General features: G+C 41.2%; 1 protein-coding gene across 1 annotated transcript in view; it reads left to right on the forward strand.

Moving 5' to 3' along the window:
* The window catches only part of COL5A3 (collagen type V alpha 3 chain), a 1,727,233-nt gene that overhangs the window by 758,808 nt on the left and 945,874 nt on the right, over positions 1-22,551 (forward strand). The window contains exon 26 of the mRNA XM_044084684.1: positions 18,133-18,186. Within this exon, the coding sequence (XP_043940619.1) occupies positions 18,133-18,186 (54 nt within the window). The remainder of the gene's footprint in view (positions 1-18,132; positions 18,187-22,551) is intronic.

Here is a 22,551-nt window from a genome sequence, read left to right on the forward strand (position 1 = left end):
GTTGCTCACGTCTATCTACGCTGCTCTATACTTCATACAAAATCAGGGCCAGTGTAAAGACAGCGCCTTTTATTACAACAGTAAAATAAACTTTCTCTATGATTTCCAATATTTAAAATTTAAAATACTTAATTTCCTATGTGATGCTGCTGATTTAATGATTCTTGGGTGTGTCTGACACTATTTATAAATGGCATAAGTTAATAAAGCGAAGCAAAATAGATGCAATGCTAAAAAGTCAATTCTTCAGACGTCATCTGCTGCAATAAATTAAAAGTTCACACGAATAAGCTCCATTGGAAGCTAGACTTTCTCATAGAGCTTTAACATTTTAGACAGTTGTTCTGAGGTAAATTCTCTTTAGAGTACTACTATCCAGAGAAATGATAATCCAGATATTTCTGTAACCCTCTGTCTCTACCTCTAACTGACATATTTTGACTATGTTTTGTTTAAGAATGTAATCAGAGTGCATGTCTCGTTTTATAATGCACTCTTTTGTGAGAATGCATCTGTCCACACTGAAACTCCATTTAATGGTTCTGAGGGCAACACAGTTGACATTTTGTTAAAGAGGAAAATGAACTCCATCTGATTTTAATTTCGAGGTTTACTGCAAATAATAATTAATTAATTCAATCTATTTAAAAATTGGTTCCCTATTAGATGGTCAAAGACGCATTTTCTCGAATGCATCTTGATCGAACAGCAAAATACCGAAGCGACATATAAGCAAATTCTTTCCCATGGAAAGAAATCACTTGGCCGCCTTCAGTAGTTTGCCTTCTTTGTTACTGTATTGCAGTCTCGGATTTAGTATATTTAAGTAGGGGGCTGTGGGGGGCATAGCCTCCCACGTCGAGGGGTGTGGGGGGTGAAGCCCCCCACATTAGAAATAGTTTGTGGTGTGCGTGTGTTGTGTGTTTGCTTCTCGGAACAGTAAATTTTTTCCCTGGGAAATAAATTGCTGTTCTGAGTGTTCAAGATTGTAAGCTTTCACTTACATGAGGTCGATGAATCAGCATTCGCTTTTCTAAGCACTCAGTGATTTAATATAGACCATAAAAAACTTATATAATAGTTGTTAATCTTTGTTGTGACTGTTTTGTAACTTTATTTGTAGTTATTATTTTGTAATTAATATTTGTTTTGGGGCTCTTCACACCTGGCCTCTTCTGAAAATGGGCTTTTGCTCAGTCAGACATGCCTGGTTAACAAATGTCAAATAAATAAATAACAAATAATGTGGACTTTTGTCTTTGTATCTTAAGAAAGGATGATGGTTTACAGGTTAACTGGTGTACTACTATCAGGCAATTTTTCTTTCTAAGTACTCCATGAGAATATTGTGTGTGTGTGTGTGTGTGTGTGTGTGTGTGTGTGTGTGTGTGTGTGTGTGTGTGTGTGTGTGTGTGTGTGTGTGCGTGTGTGTGTGCGTGTGTGTGTGTGTGTGTGTGTGTGTGTGTGTGTGTGTGTGTGTGTGTGTGTGTGTGTGTGTGTTTGTGTGTGTGTGCAGTATTTTTCTTTGCCTTACTCCCACTGGGTGCTGGTATGGACTCTGAGTGACTCCCAGAAGGATTAAGCAAGTAAGTGAAAAATAAATGCAAGAATCTGTATAGCTTTCCATAAGCTAGTGACAGCATTCAGTGAACCACTTGGCTGTCCAAGGACACCCTCACTCTCATGAAAAATCGAGATCATACCTGGAAACTTTGGCTAAAACAAACTCTACTGTACTACTCCAAAAATATAAAGAGCTTAGAACTCTCACAAAAAAACAAATCAACAATGACAAGAAGAAATTCTAGTATGAGGCTTAATTCACCCACAACTCCAATCCTAAAAATATATGGTCCACCATCAATAATATCCTACACTCTGGTAATTCCACAACACCAAACCCTTATCCAAACAATACCCCTGAAGAAACTGACACTCTTCTAAACTCTTACATCATTGAATCTGTTAGCAAACCAATTCCCATGGACCAAAGTAAAAATCTTCCAACCACCTCTCCCAACACTACCAATACCTCACCTTCTTCTTTACACCCTGTGCCCACTGCCTACATAAAATCTCTTCTACTAAAACTAAAATCATACTCCCCTTCTGCAGATACCCTCCTTCCTCTCTTTCTTAAACTTGCAGCTCACTCAATAGCCTACCCAGTCTCTATGCTCATATCCGGGTCAGTTCAAGAATCTACTGTTCCTGACATTTAGAAATCTTTTTACACCATAACACTACACAAAGGAGGAAACTCCACTGATTCATCAAACTATCGACCAATAGCCATTCTTTCACCACTCTCCAAAATTCTCGAAAAATACATTCACAGTCAGCTTCTTAACTATCTTATAGACAAAAACCTTCTGACCCCACTCAGCATGGCTTTAGGCCAAATCATAGCATGTCCACAGCCCTTCTCTCTTTTACACATACTGTCACAGAGGCCAGAGATAAAAAACTACTGATGCCATGTCTTTTCCTTGACCTCTCAAAAACATTTGATACCGTCTCACACTCTAAACTACAAACTAAACTAGCTGATCTCAACCTCTCCTCCTCTGCTATTCTCTGGTTCTCTAACTACCTTTCCAACAGGCTACAGTCAGTCAGATGGCTTTCTGCCTGCTCCCCTTTCTTAGCTATCAAGACTGGTATCCCTCAGGGCTCAATTCTAGGACCTCTTCTTTTCAACATCTTCACCAACAACATCCACTCTTCCTGCACCTCTTCCCTGATTCAATATGCAGATGACTCTACCTGATTCAATATGCAGATGACTCTACCCTTATCTCCTACTCAGATGACATCTCTCACCTCCACTCTATCACTCAAAACACATTTCACAACGTCGAACAATGGCTGACTAGCAACCAGGTCATCCTTAACCCCCCTAAAAAACAAACTCCTCCTATTCCTCCCTAAATCTGTCTCCCACCATAAAACCACCTTCACTATCTCTTCACATGGCACCACCCTTATTAAAGCCGATTCTCACACTAAGCTGCTGGGCATTATAATGGATGACCAATTAAAATGTTCATCTCCATATATAACACTGTATTAAAAAGACAAATCAAAAAAGGGGTTCACTCTACAGAAACAAAACATTCCTAGCTTCTAACTCCAAACCCTCTCTGGCAGAAACTTTCCTCCTACTCTGTCTGTTGTATGCCTCTCCTATTCTTGCATTTCTACAATCTTCCAACTGGAACAAACTTATAAAAACATAGCTCGCTTTGCAGCAATCAGCCTTACAAATCACATCACTGTCTAGCTATAAAACTACTTCAATGGCTTGAGTTCCCCCAACTTCTTCTTTCCCAGCTAGAGTTCACCCACACCTTACTAAACAAACCATCAGCCTGTCCTTTTCTCTCCTCTCTCATATCTCACTACACCACCTCTTGAACTCTTTGCAGTTCTGATCAAAACTTTCTAAATGTTTATAAAACCAAGAAAAATATTGGCAAACATCTTTATAAAAGCACAGAGTCCCAAGCCTGGAACAATTTCCTACTAAATATTTAAAAGACTGACTGTACAAACCACTTCAGAATTGAACTTAAAAACCACCTGCTCACTTCCAGCTCCTGCCCATGCCAAGACCCTACTTAATTCTCCTTCCCCCACACCTCCATATACCTCTCTGTACTCTAAATGTTAGAGCCTTCTACCACTTTTACTCTCTATTAATAGCACTTTTTTATACTTATCATGTAACCCTATGCTTACTGTAAACTGATACAGTGTTCTCAATCTGTAATTTTCTTGCTCTTTAAATGTATGATTTAACTATGCAATATTATAGTATCTTGAATGTATACATGTTAATACTTTATTTCTGGAGCTTTTCTCCTCAGGTCTCCACTAATAATGGGCCTTTGGCTCAGCTGGACTAACCCAGTTAACAAATGACAAATCAATACTGCATTATTTGATCATTTGAGTATAACTCCCCTTTCAGCATGTACTGTACAAAGCACCTGCAGCAACTGGAGAGACCTCAAACGTGTCTAACAAAGAAGATCAAGGGCCCCAGCATGTGCTTTACGCAGACTGACTAAAGTCTCTGTCACTATAACTCCATGTCATATAGACTTTTAGGGGAAACTTATGCCTGGCCTACAGAGCAATCTATGAACCAAACCTAACAAACTTGCTGCATATCAAATGAGACCAGGACTACCCATTCCAGGGACCTAAATATGACCTCCAACTTGAATAGGACATGCTGGAGGGGCAGATTTATCTTCCAGTGACTGCTTCATCTTTGGAACAGGCTACCATTTCATGTAAAACAGAGCACCTCTATGACACTGTTGAAGAGGAACATGGACGAGTGGATAGGGCACCATAAATTCCTACTGGGGATAGAGCCCACAACAGTCCTATAAATGGGCAGTCATCACTGAATGCAATCTTGGGTATTGACTAGCATTTTCATGGTGTTATGGCTAAGCTTAAAATGACCTCCAGGTCAATAGCCTAGTAATCCCCTATGATCCTATGATCCTATTTTTGTAAAAACACAGTGTAAATTCTTCCATAAAACCAAAGCAAAGCACTTAACATAAACTGCAACCAAAAATATACATAAAATAATAAAACATCAAGTAAAACACTTGCAAAATAGGCCAAACACTACAGAAATTTAATTATCACATCAATGCATAGTTTACTATAATCTAGGCTTCTCACTGAAAGTAAGCATTAAATAGCTTATCAGATTCATACTAAAATAAGAAAAGATATCAGCCAGTCATAGGTTATGTTATATCACTTCTAGAATAGTGAACAACAAACACGTACTTCAGAAAAAGACAGACACAAAACAAAAGCGGGAAGCCTTCTAGCTTAGTTTTGTTTCTTATAACTAGCCAGTTTTCTAGTTTCTGCACTCATATCTGTTTCTTTGAATTCAGCACTTGTTCAGAACTCATTGTAAGCACTACATAAGCTGCAAATTACTACAGCACTCAACTTTCCTCACTTGTCTAGAGGAAAGCAGTTTTAGTACTTAATAAATAAGCACCTATCCAGGCATATCTAAGGGTCATCTCTCATTGATTTCTCCTGTCTACCTGATGAATCTGGGCATCTTGGTGCAATGCAGCAATTGCCTCATGCACACAGACAGCCCTCTCCTCCTACCACCAACACTACAACCTGTGAGAGATGCACTTATATAGCCAAACTGGAAGCAAAGCTCTCTTCACCCAAGACTGGACTAGACAGTCAAGAGGAGAAGGTAAACACTTGCACTACACCACACTCATCACATAGTACCTCAAACCCTACACCACCAAAACACACACATAGAAACACAAAACACACACCTGCATTCACAGAGGCTCTCAATAAAAACCTGCCCAAGCATCAGGGGCCTCCAAAGCATAAAAGCAAGCAAACTCCACCCCCCAACACAACCAAAATGACACATAGCCCACAAGCTTAGTGTGCCACTCAACCACAGCCCATAAGGCATAACAACGTACCCAACACTCTAGTCATAGGTGACTCTATAGTCAGGCACACTGATGTTCCACTCACTAGACTAAACAAGGAGAAAGTTACTGTCAGCTGCCTGTCAGGTGCCAGGATCCGCCACATAATGCATGCACTCAGGTCACTCCACAATAAGTACAAATATGACACTGTCATTGTCCATGTTGGTGTGAATGACCTGAGACGTACCTCCCTGGACTACATGAAAAGAGACATGGAGGAGCTCTCCGATCTTGTGTCCCAGGCAGGTATGACCCTAACCCTGAGTAGCATCCTGCCATCACCCAGAATGATACCACAGTACAAGGACAAAATGATTGACTTCAACAATTGGCTAAGCTTCTGGTGTCATTCTAAGAGGATCCAGTATTTGTCTGCCTGGGACGACATGATCGACAGACCACGATGCTTTGCCAGAGATGGCCTGCACCTGTCACCCCTGGGATTCCAGATACTGGCTAAGGCTCTTGCCACCCCTATAGTGCCTTTTTTAGGCAAGGTTCAAATGACAAATTCACCACCATAACAGGTACAAGCAAGCAAAATCTGAGGGTAATGCTACTCAATGCTAGAAGTCTAAACCTCAAAATGCACTCACTCGAGGCACTCCTTAAAATGGAGAACATTGACATCTGTACAGTTACAGAGACCTGGTTCAAAGTTCCAGAGAGCACCCCTGCATTACCAGGCTACAATTCATACCACACCTTTCGGCCACCTAAACCAGAACGAAGCACTAAAGGTGGAGGCGTGTCCATATTCATTAAGGATATCCACATCTCCAGGCTAGTTGCACAGCATAATGCATCTGAGATTATCCAAGTACAACTAACTCTGGGCAAGACTGCAATCTAAATTGTAGCTTGCTACAGATCCCCCACCATGCCCCAGGATTCCCACTCCTCATTTCTTGATACACTGGCAAGTATTAGGGTACAACCCAACACCCTAATAATGGGCGATTTCAACTACCCCACCATTAACTGGGAAAACTACTCATGTACCAATTCTTTTTCTCAACGTTTTCTAGAATTCATAAATTCCAACACATTGGATCAACTTATTCACACCCCCACCAGGGGCAGCAATATCCTAGACCTGGTCATTACTAACATGGGAAACCGGTGTCCCACACCAGAGGTCAATTCTTCATTGGTCAGATCCGACCACAAGCTAATCAGCCTAGACATCCGCATCCCACCCCCAATTAGGGAAACCATCGTAAAAAACCTTCTCCAAAGCCAACTTCACACTTCTTAAGACAGCAGTGGCAAACTTCATGACACCCATGCAGACGGACAATAGAGGTATGCCTGCTGAATCCTACACAAATGCACTTTATAAGCGCTTACACGAGTGCATGGATCCCTAATAGAACCAAGATATTATCCTCCAAAAAAAGGAAGCCAATCTGGTGGTCCTCTGCCATAAGCAAATCTACAACAGAAGAAAGAAACTGTTGCAAAAAAGAGTAAAATCCCATGACTGGAGGATATCCCTGGTCAACCTGAGTAAGAAGCTGAGATCCCTCATAAAATCCTCCAAAGTTAGTTATGAAAACAAAATTGCCACTGACTCTAAAGACAACCACAAAGCATTCTATAGCTATGTCAAGAATCTCAATGGGAACACTCAGATCTGCTCTGAGTTACAGCACAATGGCACAAAAAATACAGAACCAACTGGTATTGCCAACATCCTGGCACATAGGTTTAGTGCTAACTTTACCCCCCTCTCACCCCCTAGAGGGCCCATCTCTATACCGGAAGAATGCAAAGTTCCTATAATCATGGCCGCAGAGGTAAAAAACACACTCTCCAAAGCCAAGAACACAGCATCCATGGGACCTGACAATATCCAAGGCTGCGTTCTACACGAACTACAGAATGAACTGGCACCCTACCTAAGTACCATGTTCAATCATAGCCTCACCTCATGCTTTGTACCCACTGAATGGCGCACTGCGACAGTTATCCCACTCCACAAAGGGGGAGCCATGATGGACCCCGGGAACTACCGCCCCATTAGCCTGATGAGCCTGGTCTGCAAGGCTATGGAATGTATCATCATGGAACTCATAAACAAAGACATTGGTAATCTCCAAACTCTGGACCCTACCCAGTACGAATTTGTAAAAGGCAGATCATGTCTCCTAAACCTGATTGACTTCTTTGAAGCAGTCACCAAAGCCATAGATGAGGGTAAAGTGGTTCACGCAGCTTATCTAGATCTCGCCAAGGCTTTCAACACCATTCCTCACTCTGGAATTATAGATAAGCTCACTAAACTAGGTATAAATCCCTATGTCACAAGATGGGTTGCCAACTGGGTCATGGACAGAACCCAACTGTGAAAGTAGCGGATTCCAAATCTGACTTCAGACCAGTGACAAGTGGAGTACCACAGGGTTCAGTCCTGGGTCCTCTCCTGTTTGGTATCTACTTCTCTGAAGTGCAGGCTAACACAGAAGGTCTTTGGCTAACAAAGTTTGCAGATGACTGCAAACTAGGAGCCATAATCGAAACTCTTAACGATGTGGACATACTACAAAAGGGCCTCACTGAGACAGATACCTGGTGTCAAAGCCATGGCCTGAAGCTCAATGCCAAAAAGTGTATTGTCATCCCCTTTGGTAAAAACTTTGTACCCATGAACTACCACATAGCTGGTAGTCTACTTAATGCCGAAAATGTGATAAGAGACCTTGGGACACAGGTGGACAGTAGTCTCTCCTTTGATAATCACATCGCCACAGTGGTCAGGAAATCCTTCTACATGGCTCATCTCATCACAAAAGGATTCTCATCCAGAAAAAAAGAGGTCATTGTTCCCCTCTACTCTTCACTCATTAGACCCATTATAGAGTACAATGCCCCTTTTGGTATGTACCTCACAAGACATCTACAACAACTGGAATGACCACAGAAATACCTCACAAAGAGGATTACTGGCCTCAAACAGATGCCCTACGCAGACCGTCTCAAAAAACTACAGCTTTACTCCATCGCATATCGCCTACTCAGGGGCAATCTCTGCCTAACATACAAAGCTATGTCAAACCCAGAGCTGTTGGAAATGCTCCACTTAAAGAAATCCCAATCCCTCCGAGCTCCACGCTCTAGGGATCTAAACCTTGTCACCACAATAAACAGAACATGCTGGAGGGATAGATTCCTGTCCCAGAGACTTTCCATACTCTGGAACAAACTACCTATCTATGTCAAACAGAGCGCCTCATCAGCACTCTTCAAGAAGAATCTTGATGACTGGATGGGAAATAGGAAATTCATCCTAGGGATCACTTCTGTGGCTCTGCTCGACAGGGGCACAGGAAAATAATTTTCTTGGGTGGCGAAAGCCAAGGTACATTTTTTGGCTAGGCTTATATAGGCCCTAGGGCCAATAGCCTAGTACCTACCTATGAACCTGTAAAAAGAAGACAAAATAAGTATAAAATCATAGAAAATCTTTTCAAAATTACATTTCAGCTGTTTAGCATTATAGACCAAACAAATATACTAGAATAACAAAAAATTATATATATATATATATATATATATATATATATATATATATATATATATGTGTGTGTGTGTGTGTGTGTGTGTGTGTATAATGAACTGTTAACCACCAACAGCCAAAAGCAGCTTCATAGCCAGTCACTGGCTTCAAGAACTCCAATCAAAAAAAAAAATCTTCACCAAAAATGTAAAGCACACACAAAAGCACAAAAGTTAAATGAAAATAATCAGCCATCCCTGAAAACCAAAGCCACTTTGTAAAGGTAAGGAATGAAGAGCCAGTGACGAACAGTGCTGGAGATGACTCAAGCACATGTGCAAATTGGTGATAGAACCTTGATGCTGTGGAGTTTGTTATGTCTGACCTTTAGGCAAAGTATCATTTTTTCATGTTCATATGTATCCTCGTTTGTTTGTTTGTGTGCTTGTACAGCTTGGGCTCACCCTATCAGTAGGATCTTTTCACCTCATGTTGTCCAACCTGATCTCTATGCTCAGCTGCTATGAGGGTACTACTAGTTCTAGCACTAAGCATTAAGTCCTCTAGGATTTAGACTTTTTTTCTATCAGGAACTCACCCTCATCTGTAGGGTCCCCAATGTTGGCTGACATTAAATGCTCTTTAAAAAACTATTTTACCACCTGAAAATTCATCTCAGAAATTAATTTCATTTGTCCTTGTGAAAGCAGAAGGCAACAGTGGGTACTGACAAGGTGATTACGGTCCATGGACTGTTTTTGTCTTGTAAACTCTATGATCTGTGAATAAGTCTTTAATTAGATCTCACCTCAACTGACTATTTTATGTGGTTTTAGTTTTTGGTACCAGTCCTGTATCATTTGCTGAAGTTCCTGTTTGGAATGCACTTGCAGTGCCACGTCATCAGACACAACACCTTTGTTGATCTGTCCTCTCTCACTTGTTTGCTGATGTAGTCCATTTCTAGTATGAAAATCTTTTACCTCATAGCTGAACCCTGATCCACACCCACTACAACTGGGAACCACACGGTACCCTTTTTGTACTACGTTCCTTGGGCCCTTGTACATAACCTTCATTAATTCTGGCAATATTTTCAGACTTTGAACCATTATAGGACTGTCCAGTTCAGCTTTCTTGACCTCTTATCATATGCTTTCCCAAGTCTAGGACTGCCCAGTTGGGCTCATTCCTCATCTTCAGCTTGTTCTGCACCATCTTCCTTACTTTAAACATTTGGTCAATCACACTACATCCTGAGTTGAATCTGATCTGCTCAATTGCCATGCAACTTTTCTACTACTGTACATATGTGTTTATGTCACCCTCTTCAGCACTTTCATGCAGTGTAACAGGAGTTTAATACCTATGTACTGCCTACAGTTGTCAATACTCCATTTGTTCTTGCACCCTGACACTGGAATGCTTATTCTGAAGTCATCTGGGATGCATCCATCTGTCATTCCATGCTGCAATAACTGCTGTCCACAGCCACTTCTCTAATATATACAGCATCTTGATAATATCTGCTGTCACATCATCTGAGTTTGCATTTTCCCTGACTTCATTTTCCTTAGAGAATTTTGTAGTTCTTCTAAGGTGGGTCCCCTCTTGTTTCATCTTAGACTATGAATGCTGCAATAATGCTTCTGTGGGTTTTCTTCATTCAGAACCTGCTTGAAGTACTTCTCCAATCTGCCCTTTCATGACCGATGAGCAGATTATTGTTTATAAATGACAACTGCCAGCTATCTTCTTTATGTATTTGTCATTTCTTGCAATCAAATAGAGCCTTGTATCATCTGCAGTGACACCTTCCAGAAGCTGGTAGAAGTTTTCTGATGCCTTGTTCTCTGCCAGTGTGACTGCTGCCTTAGCATCGTTGTCAGCAAACCAGTATCCTTTCTTAGCCAGGTACATCTTTTCTATCTCCCATTTCTTCTTCCACTCCTGTCTGTTATTCCATCACTAGTTTTCCTTATGTACCTTATTTCCACACTTTGTTCCAATGCAGCTCAGTTCTATTGTCTTTGCACCTGCTGATTTAGATGTTGCCAGTCTTCTTCTCCTCCACCTATTTCCTCTTTTTGCTGAGATTCCAGATCCATGATTATTTCCTTGAAATCCTGTGTTTTTATTCGTCAATGTTTGGGTCTTCAGTATAATCTCTGTTGATCTTAGAGCCTTCTCTAACCCTTGCTTGCAACTGACTGTAACCACATATGGTTTATATGTGTAGGTTCATAGGTTCATAGGTAGGTACTAGGCTATTGGCCCTAGGGCCTATATAGGCCTAGTCAAAAAGGCACCCTGGCTTTCGCCACCCAAGAAAATTATTTTCCTGTGCCCCTGTTAAGCAGAGCCACAGAAGTGATCCCCGGGGTGGAATTTGTGTTTTTCTGGCACATCATTGAAAACTGAAGTCACTAAATAACACTAAATGATGACAGACATTTGAAGTTTCAGACTTTATATCCTTCAGAAAATACATAATAATGCAAAACTTGTTATAGAAACTTTCTAAATTTACAGGAGCAATATTTAGGTTCATAGGTATGTACTGGGCTAGTGGCCCTGCAGCCTTTACAAGCCTACCCATACAAGTGCCCTGACATTGTGCTGCCCGAAGTTAGTTCCCAGAGCCTCTATCAAATAGATCCACTGGAGTGATCCCCGGGGTGAATGTTCTATTACCCATCCACTCATCAAGGTTTCTCTTGAAGAGGGACAGCGAGGTGCTCTGCTTGACATGCACGAGATGTCTATTTCAGAGCATGGACAGTCTCTGGGTGAGTAACCTGTCTCTCCAGAGCATGGGCAGTCTCTGGGTGAGGAACCTGTCCCTCCAGCATGTTTTGTTGATTGTGGTAATGAGGTTGAGGTTTCTGGAGCATGATTTCTTTAGATGTAGCATTTATAACAAAGCTGGGTCAAACATGGCTTTGTAAGTCAATCAGAGATCACCTCTAAGTAGGTGATATGAGACAGAGAATAGTTGGTGTCTTTTGAGTCTGTCCATGTAGGACATGTGTTTAATGCCTAGGATCCTCTTCATGAGGTACTTCTGTGGCCTCTACAGCTGTTGCAAGTGTCTAGTGAGGTACATGCCAAATGGGGCATTATACTCAATGATTGGCCTAATGCGGGAAGAGTAGAGAGAGATGACCTCTTTCTTCCTGGGTGCAAAACCCTTGATTAATGAGATGTGCCACACAGAAGGACTATCTGACCATAGTGGCAATGTGGCAGTCAAAGGAGAGGTTGCTGTCAACCTGTGTCCCCAGATCTCTTATAATGCCTTCAATGTTCAATGGGCTCCCATCGATGTAGTAATTAGTGGGAACTGAGTTTTTACTAAAGGGGATGATGACACATTTTTTGGCATTAAGCTTAAGGCCATGGTTTCGATGCCAGTCATTGGTCTCAGTGATGCCTTTCTGTAGGATGTCTGTATCACTTAGGGAACTAATAAGGGCTCCCAGTTGGCAGTCATCTGCAAACTTGGTCAGCCAGAGTCCCTTTGTGTTAGCCTGGACTTCTGAGAAGTAGATGCTGAACAGGAGAGGACCCAGGACTAATCCCTGTGGGACTCCACTCATGACTGGTCGACAGTCTGACTTGGAGTCTACTACTTTCACATTATGTGTTCTATCTGTAAGCCACTTTGTAACCCACCTAGTGATATATGGGTTGATGCCTAATTTGATGAGTTTATCAATAATTCCCAAGTGAGGAATGGTATCAAAGGCCTTGGCCAGATTGAGGTAGGCTGTATGCAATGCCTTACCTTCATCCACAGCCCTGATGACTGACTCAAAGACGTTAACCAGGTTAAGCAGGCATGATCTCCCTTTCACAAAGCCAAATTGCATGGGATCTAGAGTCTGGAGATTTCCTATATCTTTGTAATTCAGGTCCATGATGATGCGTACCACAGCTTTACATACCAGACTCATCAGGCTAATGGGGTGATGATTCCCAGGGTCTGAAGTTGCTCCCCCTTTATGGAGAGGGATGATTGTAGCATTTGGTAGGGACAAAGCCTGAGGTGAGGCTGTAACTGAACAGGGCACACAGATGTGGTGCCAGTTCTTTTTGTAGTTCATGTTGAACACAGCCAGGGATATTTTTGGATCCCATGAAAGCTGTATTCTTGGCCTTGGAAAATGCAGCTTTAACCTGTGCTGCAGTAACTGGCATTCTTCTGGTATTGTGATTGGTACTTTGGGGGGCAGGGGTAAAGTTGCCACTGAATCTGTCAGCCAGTATGTTGGCAGCTTCTGCTGGCTCAGTATAGGAAGTATCCACAAAGCAAAAGCAAAATACGTGATGAGGTAAGGCAAAACTAAAACCAGTTCAAGCAGAAAAAAGACAACAGTATGCCTCACAACACAGTAGAAATCGAATAAAGTAATTTAATGAAACAAAGCTTTCGGATAAAACAATCCTGAAACACTGATGAAAGATTGTTTTATCCGAAAGCTTTGTTTCATTAAATTACTTTATTTGATTTCTACATTATTGTGAGGCATACTGTTGTCTTTTTTCAGTATAGGAGGTACCATTGCGCAATAACTCAGAGCAAATCTGGGTGTTGCCGTGGAGGTTCTTGATATAACTTTAGAAGGTTATGTGATTGTTTTTACTGTCTGCTGCAATTCTGCTTTCATAGCTGGCTTTAGAGGATTTGATGAGGGATCTCAACTTTTTGTTGAGGCTAATAAGAGAGTTTTTCCAGTCTTGGGATTCACCTTTTTCTGCAACAGTTTCTTCCTTCTGCTGTAGGCAGGGGACCACCAGATTGGCTTTTTTTTTTTTTTTTGGAGGAAGAAATCTTGGTTCTGTTGGGTATGGCTAGTTCCATGCATTTATGTACATATTCGTATAGTGCATTGGTGTATGATTTAGTAGTCATGCAACTATTTTCCACTGCATGGGTGCCATGAAGTTAGAACCTCTGTTTTTAGGAGCCCAAAGTCAGCCTTGGAGAAGTGTTTCAAGGTGGTTACCTTTGTGGGGGGTGTGGGTGAGATGTGGATTTCCATAGTGATTAGTTTATGGTCGGATCTGACCAGGGAGGGATTGACTACTGGTGTAGAGCAATGGTCGCCCATGTTAGTAATAACCACTTCAAGAATGTTGCTTCCTTTAGTGGGGTCAGAATGAGCTGGTCCAGGCCATTGGAATAGATGAATTCCAGAAAGTCAGTGGTGCTTGAGTAGTTTCCCCAGTTGATGGACGGATAGTGGAAGTCTCCTAGTATGAGAGTGCTGGGTTGGACCTTGATAGATTCCAGGGTGCTTAGGAACATGGAGTGAGAGTCTAGGGACATGGTTGGGGACCTATAGTAGGCTATGACCTGGATCGCCATCTTACCCAATGTTAGTTGTACCTGAAGTATCTCAGATATGTTATGCTGGGCTACTAGTCTGGAAGTGTGCGTATCCTTTATGAATATGGAGTCACCACCACTTTTGGAGCTACAGTCCATGTTTCAGGGCCGAAAGATGTGGAATGACTTATAGCATGGTAGCGCAGGGGTGCTTTATGACACTTTAAACCAGGTCTCCGTTACAGCACAAATGTTGATGTTCTACATTTTGAGGAGTGCTTTGACAAAAACTCACTGGGTGAGTTTTTAGTATATATAAACTCTAGTACATCTTTTCTTAAGTTTACCCAATCATCCAGTAAAAGTCTTTATTACTTAGATGTTCAGCTTACTAAGGATTATGGCAGTATTTGCTACACCTCCACTATCCGCCGGAAAAGTCCTTCTCCAATGCTTAGCTCCATTATGATAGTTGTCATCCTACCTTTCAGAAGAGGGCTGTGGTCAAGGGCCATCTTGTGAGGTTGGCTCACATGATAACAGATGACAGTATGCTCTAACAAGAGACTGAGATTGATAACCTATTGCGCATGTTTTCTAAAAGGGGTTATCCGGTTATTCTTGGTAAAGTGAAAGAGGAAGTTTGTAAAAAAAAGGCAGACGGGGTTTTTTAAACCATTATTCCCAGAACCTTGTGGATCTCAGGAGAGGGTTGTCCCTGATGGGCAGGTAGTTGAGGAAGTTGAGGGTGTGGTTATTGGTAATTTTAACCAGTCTTTGATAGTTACCGTCTCTCCTCAAGTTTATGAGATTTTGGTTGTAGTTAAAAAACATTGGATGATTCTGTCCAGTATTGATAACATCAAAATGAACTTAGGTGAACATTTTAAGGTTGTGTTCCAAAAGGGGAGATGCTTTAAGAATTTACTGGAAATGAGGCATGAAGAGGGAGGTGATATGACACCTAGTTGTATGTTCAAGTGTAACCACTGTTCCCAGTGTCAACATATACTCAGGAGCGGCCTTAGGTTAACTGGTGCTCTAGGCAAAAGGTCTCCACGGCGCCCCACCCCCCCACCACACCAGCTGGTGCCCCCATCCTGGTCTGTCTACACTAAATAAACACTGAAAAAGCTCCCCTGCTAGAGTGACGCCCTAGGCAGCCGCCTAGTTGGCCTATGCCTAAGGCCAGCTATGCATATACTGATTTGTGAATCTTTCCGCATTCAGAATAGGAAATATACCATCAAAAGGTATTTTAATTGTGATTCTAAGGGGGTCATTTATTCTGTTTTATGTCAACAGTGCGATGCTTTTTATATTAGAGAAACTTTGTGTAAAATTTAATTTTTAATTAAACCAAAGGAAAATTATCAAATGCATTATATCAACATGTTATTGAGAAAACACGGCACAATTTTAAAACTGTAGTGTTGGAGTATGTTGTAAGGGACCCAAGAGGTTTTTTGATAGATGAGCATTTAAGTTGGAAAGAGTTAATATGGATGCATTACAATTCCTGGGGCTTAATGACTGTTCTATTTTAATCCGTTGCTCAAGCTTAAAAGTCTTGAAGGGTAATGGAAGGTAGCCAGGAGTTTTGTGGTACATAATATGATATTAATATTAATATTTTGATACAAATGTAATTTGTGCAGGTTTAATAAGATATATGTATTTTTTTTATTTTATTTTTGAAGTATACTAGCCACTTAAAATATTTTACATATTCTATAAGGAATTTTTTAAATTTAATTGGTTCAAAGATTTTATTGGTTCTGAAATCTTTATTGAAGATGAAAGCGCTTGACTGTTGTAATTAAATTTGGAATAAAGTGGTCCTTGTGTGCTGGAGACTTACCTTCTTCTTTGGTTCTGATGGTAGGATACTGCTCAGGGCTAGGGTCATACCTGCCTGGGCCACATAATCCGATAGCTCCACCATGTCTTTTTTCATATAGTCCAGGGAGGTGCATCTCAGGTCATTCACACCCAGATGAACAATGACAGAGTCATACTTGTACTTGTTGTGGAGTGACCTGAGTGCGTGTGTTATGAGTTGGATTCTGGCACCTGATAGACAGCTGACTGTTACCTTCTCCTTATTTGACCTAGTGAGTGGGACATCTGTGTGCCTCACTATTGAGTCCCCTATGATTAGTGTATTGGGCAAGGTCTTTAGCCTTAGGGGATTAGGTTAAGGGGCACGCTGTGGAGGTGAGCTATGTGTCCGCTAGTCTTGTCTTGGCTGGAGAATGCATATTTTCCAATTTGGTGATATAAGTGCATCTCTCACAAGACTGAGTGTTGGGAAGTAAGAGTAGAGGGTTGTATGTGTACATGAGGCAGTTGCTACACTGCCTCAGAATGCCCACGTGCACCAGGTTAATAGGAGAAAGCACAGGGAACTGCCCTTTAATCATGCCAGGAGAGGTGGTCATAACTACTAAGTACTGGAGCTATTTCCGTGAAGAACAACTAGTGCTGATGGCACCTAAGATGTGCTATAATAATTGCTACAAAAATCTGTTGAAGTGCAAAGCGATTAGGCTATTTGAAGTGCAAGAGAGAAAGAACTAGCAAGATCTAAGGGAAAAACTGAAGAGCAGAATTTTTGGCAACAGTAATAGTTTACCTCAGCTCGGCGCTGCTAGGCAGAGCTTTAACAAGTGTAAACCCGCTCAAACGTGTGCTTTTAAACTAGAAGGTTGAAAGGGATGGAAAATCTGCCCAAACGGCCAATAAACTACAATTTCTGGGCCAGAAACCACTCCTCTTGTGGTAGATAGGCTACCTAGTGCCTACTACTCCCACTGATAAGCTAGAAGGCTCCTTTCCAACACAGAAAGGCTTGGGGGCTCAGAAGCTTACAAATAGTCCTGGATATAAATTCTGTCCATATTTATGGGCCTTTGTCTTTGTCCAGATTTCTTGCATTGAGAGGTTGAGAGGTATGCACAGCCCGGGTAAGTAGTCTTTGTTGCTTTACTCTTCAACATTATCTACTCTATACACAGAATATGCAGTGTTCTCCTTACAATCATGACATCTACTTCCTGGCTGTGCCCCAGCAGTGAACCTATATTCATTAAAGAAATCCTTACTTCAGTTTTGGCAAGTTGTTTGGTTTTACATCAAGCTTTATACCTGGAAACCCAGTCTGATAAGCTGGACACTAATCAGTCAACTACTTAGTGACCCAGGGATACTGGGCTTTAAGGTGGAAATGGGCACATAGGTCCCAGCCATTGTTAGCATGAGTTGCTGGTGTAGGCCAAAAACAGGCTGTCTCCTAAACTGCCTTAACACCATGCAATACCCATTCCCCTTTTCTGGTAACCTTAGCCAAAGTGACCATATCAAACAGTGGCAACTTTTACACTGCGTAGTAGAAAATGTCCTTGCATTTTCTTCTGTATCTGCTGCTAAATGATATGTTGCTTCATACAGTGATGGGTTTTCTTAGACATAATGTGCAGTACAATTTATATCTTACATGGTCTGCTTGTTTAGTAGTTGCTTGCTAAGATTTTAATGATTTATCCTTTCTATTTTCAAACTCTCAAGCAATGAACTGTGTTACGACCCTCAACTTAATTTACAACATCTTAGTTGTATTTTTTTTTACTTCTGTTCCATAATCAACACTGCTGTGTGTTATTGCAACTTTATATCTGTGCATTTGCTTATAGCTACACACACGGTGTGTGTGCTTCACATACAACATTTATATGTATTCATGATTTGTTTTGAAGTACATCAGCATGATGTTTGTTTTTTCATAGGGTCTTGCAGGTGCCCAAGGTCCTATTGGATACCCCGGAGGTCGAGGTGTAAAGGTAAGTAAATTATAAAAAACAAAATGGAATAGTGAATGATAGCTTTTGTTTAGCTCTAGTGATAACAGTTAAAATGAATATTAAAATGTACCAAACACCTTAAAGAGCAAATTGGCAAGTAAGAAAAACTGTGGAACTGAAAAACACACCAAAAAAAACGGAACAGAAGAGTAGGAAACGTTTATTAACTGCTCCTCTACACTTTTGTTTCTAAATAAAGCTAGACTTCTTCAAATTTCTAAATAAAAGAAGACTTCTTCAGAAGACCAAATATTGTAGAGTAAAAATACATTTAAATATACAAAGAAGGAATCATATAACTAGATGAATTAAATCACATGGCTGACAGCAATAAAATAAAATTAAGCATTTGCATTAAAAACATTAAAGATTACTGTATAGTTACTACAATAACATGTCTAGCAAATAAAGCCTATGATGATAACTGTGCAAGTATATATCTATGAACTTATGTCAGATAATTGAGTTTTGGAAATGTGAACTTCATACGGTCGAGACCATATGTTCGAATTTCCAAAAACTTGAAGCATTTGTATGTAGATTGTGGTACAGCAGGGATCAGGGAATTTATCCTTTTCCCCACTGCAGTGTGAGCCCGGATTTGGTATATATAATTTGTAGGGGGTATGAAGGCAGAGCCCTCTCACATGGGGGATACTGGAGATTTGCCCCACTGCAAAAATGTAGATTTTTATGTCTGGTTTCATTCCAGTTTTCTGAAAGTTGAACATGTGGTTTTAACCTGTGAAGAAATAAACCTGTTCTAAAAAAGGCTTGTTCTTCTTAGAGCTTAAACCACTTGTCTTCTATTTCATGTCTGATAATTTTTCTTCAGTTTGAAAATTACATTTAAAATATTTAAAATGTACTAGATGGATAGTGACCTGCATTAAAATGATAGCAAAGGAAAAAGCAATTATTACTTCTTATGTGCACTACTGACCTCCAGAGTATATGCTAACCAATGACAATCAGTTATTCTGTGAACTATTACATGTTTTAACCAGTGATTATCAATTCATGAAAAACATCTTAACCTCACAAATGCATGCATCTGTAAACTCTGGAATTAGGTAGAATTTTCTGATATTATCATAAACAGAGCCCATTTAGATTATTAAAATGCATGAGTTTAGGATTTAGGGGATTTCTTACTTTGTCTTCAGTACAGCCTCAGCTTAGCTAGCATTTTGACAAAAAAGTCATTTATTGTAATTACATGGGTGGTAGCTAGGGTTAGAATTCAGAGACTTCATAGCCTTTGACTTCTAAATTCTGATTGAAAAGTATAATATTGTAGGCTACCATAGGCTCCTGAGCATAAAAAATTGTAATTTGAAGTCTTAAGTTCTTTTGACTAGGCTAGATAGTGCTGGTATGAATTCTGAGAAAAATCCATATCATGATTCTGAATCCTGTTAGATTACACATGTTTTGGCTATTTTTAAAATATGTGGGGAGGGGATCTTTACTTTCCATTCTTCCACTTTTACAGTTCCCCTGACCTCTTACTTTCCTTATGATAAATAAACTTTGGGTTGCACATGACACACGAGTCAACTGATTTTGTCGAAAGAATGACTGTAATGCATTTATGCAAATTGGTTTTAAATACCTGTGCAGACTAACTGCCATGTTCTTGCACTGTTCCCTGTGAGGACGGTTGTTGTACCTTTCAGCTACGGTTTCATTTGAGTCCTTCAGAATATATATTATACCAGTTACGGACGAATTAGAGTAGTATGCAAATGCATTCATGAACCACATTTTTGCAGACTGACAGCAATGTTCATCATCATCTTCTTTTGGCTGTTCCCGTTAGGGGTCGCCACAGCGGATCATCTGTTTCCATTTCTTCCTGTCCTCTGCATCATGCTCTTTCACACCAACCGCCTGCATGCCCTCTCTCACCACATCCATAAACCTCATCTTAGGCCTTCCTCTTTTCCTCTTACCTGGCAGCTCCATCCTTAGCATCCTTTTCCCAATATACCTAGCATCACTCCTCAGCACATGTCCAAACCAACACAATCTCACCTCTCTTGCTTTGTCTCCAAACTGTTCAACCTGAGCTGACCCTCTAATATACTGATTCCTAATCCTGTCCATCCTAGTCACACCCAGTGCAAATCTTAACATCTTTAACTCTGCCACATCCAGCTCTGACTCCTGCCTTTTCGACAATGCTACCGTCTCCAACCCATATAACATAGCTGGTCTCACTACCCTCTTGTAGACCTTCCCTTTCACTCTTATTGGTACCTGTCTATCACAAATCACTCCTGACACTCTTCTCCACCCATTCCACCCTGCCTGTGCTCTCTTCTTCACCTATCTTCCACACTCACCATTACTCTGAACTGTTGATCCCAAGTACTTAAACTCATCCACCTTTATCACCTCTACTCCCTGCATCCTCACCATTCCTCTACCCTCCCTCTCATTTACACACATATATTCTGTTTTAGCTCTGCTGACCTTCATTCCCCTCCCCTGTAAAGCATATCTCCACCTCTCCAGGGTCTCCTCAACCTGGTCCCTACTCTCACTACATATCACAATGTCATCTGCAAACATCATAGTCCATGGGGCCTCCTGTCTAATCTCATCTGTCAACCTGTCCCTCACCACTGCAAATAAGAAAGGGCTCAGAGCTGATCCTTGATGTAATCCCACCTCCACCTTAAACGTATCTGTCACTCACACCGCAGTCCTCACCAATGTCACACTACCTTCGTACATTTCCTGTACCACTCTTACATACTTCACTGCCACTCCCGACTTCCTCATACAGTACCACAACTCCTCTCTAGGCACCCTGTCATATGCTTTCTCTAAGTCCACAAAGACACAATGCAACTCCTTCTGACCTTCTCTGTATTTCTCCAACAACACTCTCAGAGCAAATATTGCATCTGTAGTGCTCTTTCCTGGCATGAAACCATACTGCTGATCACTAATCATCACCTCCCTTCTTAACCTAGCTTTCACTACTCTTTCCCATAACTTCAAGCTGTGACTGATCAATTTTATCCCTCTGTAATTACTGCAGCTCTGCACATCACCCTTACTCTTAAAGATAGGTACCAAAACACTTTTTCTCCACTCCTCAGGCATCCTCTGATTTTCTAAAATGTCATTAAACAATCTGGTTAAAAATTCCACTGCCATTTCTCCTAAGCACCTCCATGCTTCCACTGTTATGTCATCTGGACCAACAGCCTTTCCATTCTTCATCCTCTTTATAGCTGTCCTTACTTCCTCCTTGCTAATCTGCTTCACTTCCTGATTCACTATCCCCACATCATCTAACCTTCTCTCTCTCATTCTCTTCATTCATCAGCCCTTCAAAGTACTCTTTCCATCTACTCAACACACTCTCCTCACTTGTGAGTACATTTCCCTTACTGTCCTTTATCACCCTTACCTGCTGCACATATTTCCCAGCTCTGTCCCTCTGTCTAGCCAATTGGTACAGGTCCTTTTCTCCCTCTTTAGTGTCCAATCTCTCATACAACTCTCTATATGCCTTATCCTTAGCCTTCACCACCTCTCTCTTTGCCATGTGCCTCATCTCCTTATACTCATGTCTACTTTCTTCATCTCTTTGACAATCCCACTTCTTCTTCGCCAGCCTCTTCCTCTGTATATTCTCCTGTACTTCCTCATTCCACCACCATGTCTCCTTGTCCTCCCTCCTCTGTCCAGATGTCACACCAAGCACCTACCTAGCAGTCTCCCTTACTAGCTCTGCTGTAGTTACCCAGCTATTCAGTAACTCTTCATTGCCTCCCAGTGCCTGTCTTAACTCTTCCCTGAACTCCACCTCACAATCATCCTTTTTTAACTTCCACCATTTAATCCTTGGCACTGCTTTCACACTCCTCCTCCCCTTCTTGATCACCAACATCATCCTGCAGACCACCATTCTATGCAGCTTAACTACACTTTCCCCAGTCACCACTTTACAATCTCCAATCTCCTTCAGACTGGCCCTCCTACATAGGATATAATCCACCTGTGTGCATCTTCCTCCATTCTTGTACGTCACCCTATGCTCCTCCCTCTTCTTAAAATAGGTAGTCACCACAGCCATGTCAATCCTTTTCGCAAAATCCACAATCATCTGACCTTCTGCATTCCTCTCCTTAACACCATACCTACCCATCACTTCCTCATCCCCTCTGTTCACTTCACCAACAGGCCCATTGAAGTCCGCTCCAATCACTAGTCTCTCACCCTTGGGTACACTCACCACCACTTCATCCAACTCACTCCAAAATTTTTCTTTCTCATCCATCGCACACCCAACTTGTGGAGCATATGCACTAACAACATTCATCA

Source organism: Protopterus annectens, chromosome 9.part0 (assembly GCF_019279795.1).
Source record: "Protopterus annectens isolate FY-2018-M chromosome 9.part0, PAN1.0, whole genome shotgun sequence".
Classification (NCBI taxonomy): Eukaryota; Metazoa; Chordata; order Ceratodontiformes; family Protopteridae; genus Protopterus; species Protopterus annectens.